The sequence below is a fragment of the Carlito syrichta genome, unplaced genomic scaffold, assembly GCF_000164805.1.
Source record: "Carlito syrichta isolate Samal-C Ts95f unplaced genomic scaffold, Tarsius_syrichta-2.0.1 Scaffold314018, whole genome shotgun sequence".
Taxonomy (NCBI): Eukaryota; Metazoa; Chordata; class Mammalia; order Primates; family Tarsiidae; genus Carlito; species Carlito syrichta.
Genome location: NW_007258114.1, coordinates 112523 through 123825, shown reverse-complemented (window position 1 = coordinate 123825; position 11303 = coordinate 112523). Strand labels below are relative to the sequence as shown.

At 57.3% G+C, this 11303-nt stretch overlaps 1 protein-coding gene across 1 annotated transcript in view; it reads left to right on the top strand.

The window, feature by feature from the left end:
- The first annotated feature begins 6544 nt into the window (after window positions 1–6544).
- Window positions 6545–11303, top strand: part of DBH (dopamine beta-hydroxylase) — a 30217-nt gene continuing 25458 nt past the window's right edge. The window contains exon 1 of the mRNA XM_008070799.2: window positions 6545–6892. Coding sequence (XP_008068990.1) covers window positions 6545–6892 — 348 coding nt within the window. The remainder of the gene's footprint in view (window positions 6893–11303) is intronic.

The following is an 11303-nucleotide window of genomic DNA, read 5'->3' as shown; positions in this document are numbered from 1 at the left end:
GCAATCCACTCACCTCAGCCTCCCAAAGGCACAGGATTACAGGCTGAGCCACCGAGCCCGGCTTCGTCCCGAACCTTAAGGCACTTAACTGCGTGCGTGGGAACCCAGCCAGAGGCGGGACCAGAGGCCACAGACACTGGAGGGGTGGGTGTCTGTGACAAGTGGCCTGTGGCTGCTGTCATGAGTGACCAGACCCTCTGTGGCTTAAGACAGCACACATTTTATTGCAGCTCTGGAGGGAGGATCACTTGAGTCCAGGAATTTGAGACCAGACTGGACAACATAGCAAGACCTCAGCTCTTCAGAAAAATTTAAAAACTAGCTGGGCATGGTGGCATGTCCCTGTAGTTCCAGTTACTCAGGAGGCTGAGGCAGAAGAATTGCCTCAGTGGTTGGCAGGGCTGGTCCCTTCTGGAGGCTCCAGGGAGACTCAGTCCTGGGCCTCACCCAGCTTCTCAGGCTGCTGCGCTTCGTGGTTCCTGACTCGTGGCTGCTCCTCCACCTTTGAAACCGGCAGTGTCTTCTCTCCTCTGACCCCAGCTTGCGACCTCATGGCTACTTCTCTGACTCTGACCCTCCTGCACCCCTCTCTCTCCTGGACCCTTGTGTCCACATGAAACCCATCCAGGTAATCTGGAATAATCCGCATTTTAAGATCCTTAATCTAATCACAACTGCTACGTCTCTTTCGCCACGTAACCTAGCTTGTTCACAGGGATTAGGATGTGGACATTCTGGGGGCATTGTCCTGTCTGCACTGGGGGTCAGAGAGAAATCCGGGAAGGAAAGGTGATGCTCACACCTTCTCAGGCCTTCCCAGCCTGGATCCCTGGCTGTCAGACCCTGTATATTGGTGGGCGTGGCAGAGCGGTTGCGGGTGAGGATGGGCCTGTCACTATCCTGCTGTCACCTCACTGGACTGGCCCATTCTGCGTCAACAGCAGGGTGACTAATTGGGTGAGGCAGCTCATTCCTGTAATCCCATCATTTAGGGAGGCTGAGGCGGGAGGATCACTTGAGTCCAGGAATTTGAGACCGGACTGGACAACATAGCAAGACATCAGCTCTACAAAAAAAATTTAAAAACTAGCCGGACATGGTGGCATGTGCCTGTAGTTCCAGCTACTCAGGAAGCTGAGGCAGAAGAATTGCCTGAGCCCAGGAGGCTGCAGTGAGCCGTGGTGGAGGCTGCAGTGAGCCGTGATCGTGCCACTGTACTCCAGCCTGGGCTCTGTCTGAAAAACAACAACAGTGGGGACACAGCTGGAAGACCTGGTGGGCCTCTGAGAGGACTCAACTCATCAACAGATGAGTCGTGGTGCAGGGTCATTCAGCCTATTGGGGTCAAGCTCTGAGTCTGGGGGAGCAGCTGTCACGTGGGGTCCAGTCTCGGCACACCTGCGGCCTGTCTGTGGAGTCAGCAGAGGACCATGGTGCCAGCTGCTGGGGCTGACTCCCATCCTACCCATGAGGAGAGAAGGGTCGGACCATGGGGCTGTCCCCGCAGGTCCCGTGGCCAAGCAGTATCAGGGCTCAGTGCCCTCTGTCAGTCCAGGGTTCACGGCGTCCCTGAGGTTCCTACATGGCCTGGAGCGGCCACCTGAGGACTGACCACTGTCCTGGCAGCGTGACCCCTTCAGGAAAGCAAAAATGGTGAAATTCAGGTTCTTGCACCTCCCCGAGCTGCTCACACCCAGGCAGGAGGACTGTCTCCTCATCCCCACAGAGAGAGGGGAGCACAGCACCAGGGGATGTGTCCCTGGTGATATTCCTTGGAGCCCTGCAGCCCTCGGTCACATGGGGTCTGCAGCCAAGGCCAGACCTGCCTGTCGGAGGGGTGTGTGCCTGTGAATGCAAGTGTGCAAGTGCATGTGTGTGTGTGTATGTGAGAGAGTATGTGCGTGTGAGTGTGTGCACAGGTGAGCGTGTGCATGTGAGTGCTAGTGTGTGCATATGTTGTGTGTGTGAGTATGCATTTGTGAGCGTGTGTGAGTGTGCGCATGTGTGAACGGGTGCGAGTGTGTGCACAAGTGTGTGTGCACGTGTGTGAATGAGCGCGGGTGTGTATACAAGTGTGTGCACGTGTGCGTGTGTTTACTTATGAGTGTGTGAGTGTACATGTGTGTGCGTGAGTGTGTGCATGTGTGTGCATGTGAGTGCTAGTGTGTGCATATGTTGTGTGTGTGTGAGTATGCATTTGTGAGCATGTACGTGTGTGTGCATGTGTATGAGTGGAGTGTGTGCATGTGTGAGGGTGTGCATGTGTGTGAGTGCAGGTATGTACGTGTAAGTGTGTGCACGTGTGAGTGTACATGTGTGAGGGTGTGCGTGTGAGTGTATGAGCATGTGTTTGAGTGTATGTGTGCCTGCGTGCGAGTGTGTGGGCATGCGTGTGAGTGCACGTAAATGTGTGCATGTGTGCGTCTGTGTGAGCTGAGTGTGTGCATGTGTGTGTATGAGCATGTGTGTGAGCCTGTGTGCGTGTGCATATGCATGAATGTGCAAATGTGTACCCGGGGCGAGGGAGCAGGCTGTGCAGCTTTTAGGGTTCCTCCTGCATCACCCCCCTTGCTGTCCCCTTTGCACAGAGAAGAGGCTGAGGCTGAGGCTGGGCTGCTCTGGGTCATGTGGGGGGGGGCCCCCGCCCTGGCCCTGGAGCTGGCCGCGTGCTCCTGGGGCCTGCCAGGGGCTCCCGCGGGAGTGTCACACGGGGCCCACACATCAGCCCTGTCGAGGGTCAGTGACCTTGCCTCAGCCCAGAGCTCCGGGGCCAATGAGCACCTCGGGTCCCGGAGCCGAGGAAGGCTTGTCCTAGTGCTCTGGGCACCCAGACCCTCATGCTGATACCCCGGTGGCCCCCTGCTTGGTGCCCCAGGCCCCGGCCACCCCAAGCCACAGGATGTCCCACGTGGTCACACTCAGGACCACCGCCCTTAGGAGCAGACGTGGAAGAGTGGTGCAGCCTCCTCCTCCAGGCAGGCCTCCCTCAGGGGGACGACCTGGGCAGACGTACCTCTCAACCTTCACACCACAGCCACCAAGCTCGGGACCAAGGGAGGGCCAGATCCCTCTGCCTGGAGCTCCCCAAGAGGGAAGTGCTGCCCGGGGGTGGCTCCCTGGGGACAGTCACCGTCCCATCCCAAGGTGGGCCACATGCCTCCTTCAGCTCGATTTTTGGCTGGCATGCGGAGTCCCCTGAGAGCCTGAGAGCGCTGTTCTGTGGCCCGGTAGCACGCCATCGCGCCACTCTGGCTGACGCTGCCCAAAGTCAGAAGTCGACTGGAGCCGGCCTCACGTGGCAGAGACGATGGGGCAGTTACGGCCGGCGGAGGCTGGTGGCATCAGAGGCATGTGGGCGAGGAGAGGGCTTATGAAAAGGCTGAAGTGGGTTCTAAACGAGGTCAGCCGTCAAGGCGCCTTGGAGGGAAGCCAACGCTGAACAGCAAACGGGGTTTATTTCCTGACGTGGTGGTGGTGACACCATGTGCGGCCCCAGCCCGCCCCACCCCGCCCCGCCTTGGGCAACCCGTGCCTGAAGCATAGGAGCAGGGAGAGGGGCACCCCCACCCCCAGAACCAGCCCCTCCGTCCTCCACAGGGCACCACAAGGAGGCGTGTGGCGAGGACACCTGGGCACGCAGGTGTCACCTCCGAGGAGCGGGGGCGGGAGGAGGGCTGACCGTTGCTTCCTCACCCCAGGGTCGGGTTGCTCTTTTTAAAATCCATTAATGTAAGGAAGGGCGCGGCGCTCGGGGCCATCCGATTGGACTGGCTCCCTCCCACCCGGCCCAGCCTCGGCAGGTTTTCTCTGGGGTTGCATTTCTCGTCCGAGTGTCCCTTCCGTCTCTTCCTCCTGACTCCAGCGGAATTTTTCTGACCTTGGCTGCCAAGGCGCACAGCCCCCCTCCAGCCCAGAGCACCCACTTTGGGGTCCTTGACCAGAGTGCCAGGCCTGCCCCGCCCCCGGGGGGGCTGTGCAGCCTCAGGTGTGTTGCCTGATCTCTCTAGGCCCTCCTCTTTTTTGTGTGTATAAGAGGGGAATGATCGCCGACCCTGCCGCCCCAGGCTGGTGGGGTGAAACGAAGCAACACCGGGAAACACTTGGCGTGGGCCTGACTTCTGTCCCCGTTCACCACCAGGACTTGGCAATCAGGATTTCTCAAATCAGCTGAATCATTTCTGTCAAATGTGAGAGCGAGGCTGGTGTCACGGTTCTGTCTCTTGATTCCTGCTGAAAATGAACGCGTGTGCAGGGCCCTCACAGGCCGTCCCTCCTCAGGGCTCCCCGCACCTGTCAGTCCATCCTGTCCCGTATCCGGGGGAGGCAGGGAGGCTAGAGGTGTGGTGAGCTGCCTCAGAGCAGGTCTTGGGCTCTGGAGGGATCGATGGCCCTGGTCGTCCACAGCCTCTATCTCTGGGCGGAGCGGGGAGGAGGCTCTGGGTTAAGCTTCTCCAAGGAGGCCAGCCCGGCTTTCAGGAGGCCTGAGCAGGGCTTGACCCAGAGCCCTGTCCCAGGCCCCGCTGCGGCCGAACCTCACCCGCAACTGGAACTGGTACCTACTGGGAGGCCATGAGGTGGGCGGGACAGGAGGCCTGGTGAGGCCCGGTGAGGCCCACTCGGCCTCCGCTGGCTGGTGTGACGCGTGTGCTGGGAACACAGGTGCCGGCCTGCCTGCCCGGGAGGGAGGCTCAGTGACGTCTCTCCACCTCCATCCAGGAGCGACTGCCCGGGGCACACTGTTATCTCCGATGCCAGACGCCTGCTGACGTGGCCTCAACAAGGAGGCTTTGGAAACATCTGGATGAGAAGGGTGGGTGCTCCTAGTCCTGGCGAGAAGAGGAGCCGGGTCTCAGGGGAGAGGTCCCTGGCCTGGGAGAGACGTGACGGGTGACACGCGACACACCCTATGTCCTGCCTGGGGGGGATCTCGTGGCCTTTGGTGTGTCTTTCTTTCTTCTGGCCCGTTTGGCTTTGGGTCAGAGTGGCCTGACCTCTGTGGGGCAGAGAGCATCCCTGGCAGGGCTGGAGGAGGCTGAAACTTTCTCCAGAGTTCGTCTTCATGCAGAGATGTAGACATTCCTTCCTGAGGCTTAGAGCTCAGAGCAGAACCAGCCCCGAGCCCTGCCCTCACATGGGTGCTGGCCCCACGACATTCGTGTGCTGCTAAGACCCGATTCTGGCTTTCTCCAAAGAGAGGGAGAGTGAGAAGAGAAAAGGGGAAGGGAGGGAGGAGGGACTGCTCTTAGTGCTGATGGAGAGATTTTTTTTTTTTGAGTTGGAGTCTCATTCTGCCGCCCAGTCTGGAGTGCAGTGGCCGCGCCCGGCCACCGCAGCCTCGCCTCCTGGGCTCCGGCGATCCTTCCACCTCAGCCTTCCGAGCAGCCGGAATTACAGGCATGCGCTACCACGCCCGGCTGATTTTTTGATGTATTGTAGAGATGAGGTCTCGCTGCCCAGGTGGGTCTTGAACCCACGGGCTCAGGCAATCCATTCACCTCAGCCTCCCAAAGGCGCGGGATTACAGGCTGAGCCACCGAGCCCAGCTTGATGGAGAGATTTATCAACCCTGGCAGATGCGAGGGGGGGAAGGGCGGAGCAGAGGTGCCACATGGAATTTCTTAGAGGGGGCAGCACGTCGGAGTCCATTCTGCAGGAGAGGGACGGGAAGGAGCTGTGTGTAGCCATAATACTGACACTCAGGACTGGTGGGTGGATCTGTGCAAAGTCCCTGTGGTGGGCGTTGGAGAAACAGTCCCCGGGACCAGCTATTCCGATTCAGGCCAGGTCTGCTCTAAGCAAGAGGAAGTTGTGGGTTGGGAGCTTCAGAGACAGAGAAACAGGCCTGTCACTTGCTCTCTTTCCCTTACGGGCTGTCACCTCAGCCAGGCACCCTGCAGACTGCCCATTCCCCGGACACCTTCCTCTCAGTCTGCCCCCAGCAACGCGTCCCACGCCAGTCTCCCCCACCCCCGCGATGCACCCGCGCCTTCTGGAACAGCCGTGGCACCAGCTGGAGACCCTGGGGGAACAGAGAAGAGACAAAAGTAGGAACAGCAGGCCGTGGAGAGAGTGTCTAAACACAGAGATATTTGGAGATTGTCTTTTATTTTTAGTTTGCAAATGGCTGCCCTCTGAGATTGCAGAAGCCATTCTGCTCTCTGGGCCAGGCCGCCAGTGGTCACCTCGGAGGAACCTCAGGTCTCTGTCTATGGACCGGACAGCCCACCAAGTGGTCAGTTCGCGCCTGGCCCGAGAGCGTCTCTAGGGCTGCAGGGGGGTCTGCTCTGGGGACAGCGTTCAGAGCCGTTTCAGAAGGGACGGCCCCAGCCTGTCTGCTTCAGCTCCCAAGGACGCTGTCCATGTGTCATTAGGGCCAATTAGGGGAGGGCGGAAGGCAGAGTGTTTGGCCTGGGGCGCGGTGGCCTCCCACCAGGACAATTGAATTGCCCACCAGACAAATGTGATTACCGGGCGGCCAGGACCCTCCCCCGCAGAGGGCCAGGGCATAAATGGCCAGTTGGGGCCCGAGAGCCTCGCCCTCACCATGCAGGCCTCCAGCCGCCAGTGCCGTTGGGCCAGCCTGCCCAGCCCCAGCGCGCGCGAGGCGGCCTCTATGTATGGCACGGCGGTGGCCATCTTCCTGGTCATCCTGGTGGCCGTGCTGCAGGGCTTGGCGCCCCCTGAGCACCCCCTTCCCTACCGAATCCCGCTGGACCCCGAGGGGAACCTGGAGCTGTCCTGGAACGTGAGCTACGGCCAGGAGGTTGTCCACTTCCAGCTGCTGGTGCGGCGGCTGGAGGCCGGGGTCCTGTTTGGAATGTCAGACCGCGGTGAGCTGGTGGACGCCGACCTGGTCGTGCTTTGGACAGACGGAGACACAGCCTACTTCGCCGTAAGTCTTTCCTCCCTGACGGCTCCCCAGTGCTGCCTGGGCCGGCAACCCGTCTGGCCTGCCTTCCGCACTCACCCTTCCTGGCCCAGCAAGTGGGTGTTTCCACCACCTTGCAAGGCTTGGGTTTTCCCAGATCCAAGCCGAGTCTGCATCCCGAGCTTGGCCATCGTGGGGATGCCGATTTGAGGACAAAATGGGAAATATAAACTTTCTGTGATCCTTAGCCCAAATCATGAGACCCAGTAATCGTTTTTCTTTTTTCTTTTTCTTTTTTTTTTAGTTGGGGGTCTTATGCCCAGGCTGGAGTGCAGTGGCACGATCACGGCTCACCATAGCCTCGACCTCCTGGGCTCAAGTGATCCTCCCACCTCAGCCTCCCCTGTAGCTGGGGGCTGTAGGCACGCGCCACCACCTTCAGCTAATTTTTTGATTTGTTGTAGAGATGAGGTCTCGCTATGCTGTTCAGGCTGGTCTTGAACTCCTGGGCTCAAGTGAGCCTTCCACCTCAGCCTCCCACAGTGATGGCATTACAGGCGGGAGCTACCACACCTGGCCAGGATCCAGCAATCTTTTTTTTTTGAGTTGGAGTCGCACTCTGTCGCCCAGACTGGAATTCAGTGGCCACTCCCGGCCACCACAGCCTCGACCTGCTAGACTCCGGCGATCCTTCCACCTCAGCCTTCTGAGTAGCCAGAATTACAGGCACGTGCTACCATGCCCGGCTGAGTTTTTGGTTTATTGTAGAGATGAGGTCTCACTGCCCAGGCGGGTCTCGAACCCGCGGGTTCAGGCAATCCACTCACCTCAGCCTCCCAAAGGCGTGGAATGACAGGCTGAACCACCAAGCCTGGCTAGGATCTAGCAATCTTAAGGAGGGAATCTGCATTCGGGGGACTCACGTGCCACGTAAACACCCCCACCTGTGTGAGTGCAGAACCCGTATCGCCCCCTCTGCAAACAATGCCCAGTGTGTTGTGCAGACTCCCCCACCCATGCGGGCCAGGATACGGCCCGTGGCCAAGCGCAACGTGAGGTATGCACACCCAGCACCAGGATGCAACTGGTAAAGACCTATTGTGCTTGCACACGTGAACCACCTTAACAGGTGTAGGCATCCCTGCCCCCCACCCACCACCACCACCACCAAGAGTGGAACAAACCCCATGGAGCTGAGCCAGAAGTCAGAGTGGCTCTTGACTTCTCTCCCTCAAAACTTACCTCCGGCCAGGCTCAGTGTCTCAGCCTCTAACCCCAGCACTTTGGGAGGTCAAGGCGAGTGGATTGCCTGAGCTCGCGGGTTCAAGACCGGCTCAAGCAACTTGGCAAGACCTCATCTCTACAATAAGTCAAAAATTAGCTGGGCATGGTAGCGTGTGCTTGTAGTTCCAGCTGCTTGGAAGGCTGAGGTGAAAGGATCACCGGAGCCCAGTAGGTCGATGCTGGGGTGACTGTGAGCATTCCTGCATTCCAGCCTGGGCGACGGAATGAGACTCCAACTCAAAAAAAAAAAAATGTACCTCCACTTCTGTCTTAAAGGTAGAGAAAGGGATTTCCCTTCAAACAGGAGAGGGCTTTGGGGTCCTTCACAAGTCGCAATGGGAAGAGAGAGCCCACCCCGTGTCCCGTTCACACTTTCCTCCCCAGCTGAGATTGGAACCCAGTGTTCCATGAAACAGACATAGGAGGGTTACATATTTTTTCTCAGGTCAGGAGGCACTTTCTTGATCTGTTTTAACTGCAGAGCTGAGTCAGGAGGGGTGAGTCTGAGCTGAGTGGCCAGGTCCTGCCTCTGGGCTTCACCCTCCAAACTGTGGGGAGAAGCCCCCTTTCACCTATTTTTTTTTGAGACAGCATCTCATGCTGTCACCCAGGCTGGGGTGCAGTGGCGTGATCACGGCTCACCACAGCTTGACTTCCTGGGCTCAGATGGTCCTTTGGCCTCAGTCTCCAAGTAGCTGGGACTACAGGCACGTGCCACCACACACGACTAATTTTTAAATTTTTCTGTAGAAATGAGATCTCGCTATATTGCCCAACTCCTGGCTTCAAGTGATCCGCCCACCTTAGCCTCCCTAAGTGCTGGGATTACAGGCATAAGCCACCGCACCCAGCCTCCCGCCACCTCTTTGGGTGGTTGTGAGTTCACAGGAGGGAGGGGCTTGATGTTTCTAGGGCTGAGTATTTACCCTCCGGTCCCCATCAGCCAGGCGGCTCTTCACCCATGTCACGAACAAGATGCTGAGGCCAGGCCAGGCCGCCCGGGTAGGACGGATGGAGCTGCCTGGCAAGCACCCCGCCTGGTCCATGGGGCCACACCACTCACCACGCTTGAGCACACTCTGTGGCTCGGGGGTCACAGCCTGGAGTGACTCGGGATGGCCTGATTTGTGTCATCAACACATGAGGGAGCAGCCCAGCCTCCTTGCCGTTTTTTTATTTTTATTTTTTGGTGGGGGGGTCCTTTTGTAAGCCTCTGACTCCAACAGTGTCTTTTCCTCCAAGGGTGTCTGTTCCTTGGCCTCATTTTCCGGCTGCCAGGGAGGCCGGGTGACTTCACCTTTCTGCGTGTTGGCGAGATTAATTTGCACAAGTTCCTATGAAAACAAATGTCAGCCTTGACGTTCCTCCTTTTGAGCAATACGTTCAGCTGATACCTGCTAGACTTCCACGGCACCCGCTAACTTTCTGCCTCTGTTTAAAATCAGTTTCTCTGCAAATTGTCCACGTCTCTCGGTGGGAGCCTACAGGTGCTGCCTTTCTCCGGAGAAAGTTTAGAGTCTATGATACTCAGTGATCTATCACAGAAACAAAGAACAAAGAACCATATGTTCTCACTCATTGGCGGGCCTTGAACAATTATCATAATACTATAAGAAAGGAATTGGCATAATGGGAAATTGCCAGGGGAGGGTGGGTGGGATTGGCAGTTGAGGAAACTGCCAGGAGAGGGAGGGACATGCCTCATCAACAAGGGTACCTGCATAATGAACATTTTTATACCTAACCCTGAATTATACCCCACATCTTTAAAATTAAAAAAAAAAACTGCCAAAGAGGAAAAATAAATAAAGATACATTGCCAAAAAAAAAAAAAAAGTTTTGCAATATCTTTTGCATATTTCTTTTTTTTTCTCAAGGAAATGAAAATGTGTCTTAGCCCTGAATGTAGGATTAGAAAAAAAACCAGGCCAGGTGCCGTGGCTCACACCTGTCATCCCAACACTTTGGGAGGCCGAGGTGAGAGGATTGCCTGAGCCCAGGTGTTCGAGACCAGCCTGGGCAACTTGGAGAGACATCGTCTCTACAATAAATCAAAAAAATTAGCCAGGCGTGGTGGTGCGTGCCTGTCATCTCAGCCACTCAGGAGGCTGAGGCGGAAGGATCGCATGAGCCCGGGAGGTTGAGGCTGCAGTGAGCCATGACCATGCCAATGCATTCCAACCTGGGCAACGGGGTGAGACTTCCACTCAAAAAAACAAAAGAGAAAACCCAAAGTCGTTAAGTAAAGCAATGTGCCAGTGGTCAACCTGGTCCAAAGAGCAGCTTGCTCACTGGGGGAGGCGCCTCTGCCCTGTCTCCCGGGTGGTCTCCCGAATGACCTCCTTCCCTGCACCTGGCCTGCAACCAGTGGTGTCCCTGTCCCTTAAGGCCTGGTGTAGGGGAAGCAGCGGAGGTGGGTAGGAGCCCGGAGGTCGGCTGTCCAGATTCCAGGAAAAGTCCTGGGAAAATGCAGCAGGTCCAAGTCCTCTCTGAGCCTCAGTTTACCTTTCCAAGCAAGACTGGGACAAGGATTGGGGTGAGACAGCCTAGGGCTGGGGTGCAGTGTTTTCAGCGGTGCTGGCTCTTAGGATGTGCCGGTGGAGGGTGGGCACTGGGGACGGGCACCGCCTTCAACGCAGCACCCTGGCTTCTCTCTCACCTTTCCTGTCTGCGTCCCGCGGGTCCTGCAGGTCCCGGACTCCTCCCTTTCCGAGGCTTTGTGGGCGTCACCGCCCACAGAGCCCCTCGACCCCGATCGTGGCAAGGTCTCAAAGGCCTTGAGCACCCTCTTTTGTAAATTTTTATTTCTTTATGTTGTGTTGGGATCTCACACTGTTGCCCAGGCTGGAGTGCAGTGGCACAATCATGGTTCACGGCAGCCTCGACCTCGTGAACTCAGGCAATCCTCCCATGTAGCTGGGACTATAGGTGTGCACCTCCACACCTGGCTGAATTTTTTTTTTTTTTTTGAGTTGGAGTCTCACTCCAGGCTGGAGTGCAGTGTCAACCTGCTGGGCTCCGGGGATCCTTCTGCCTCAGCCTTCCAAGTAGCCAGAACTAGAGGTGCGCACTACCACGCCTGGCTAATTTTTTGATGTTTTTTTTTTTTTTGGAGTTGGAGTCTCACTCTGTCGCCCAGACTGGAGTGCAG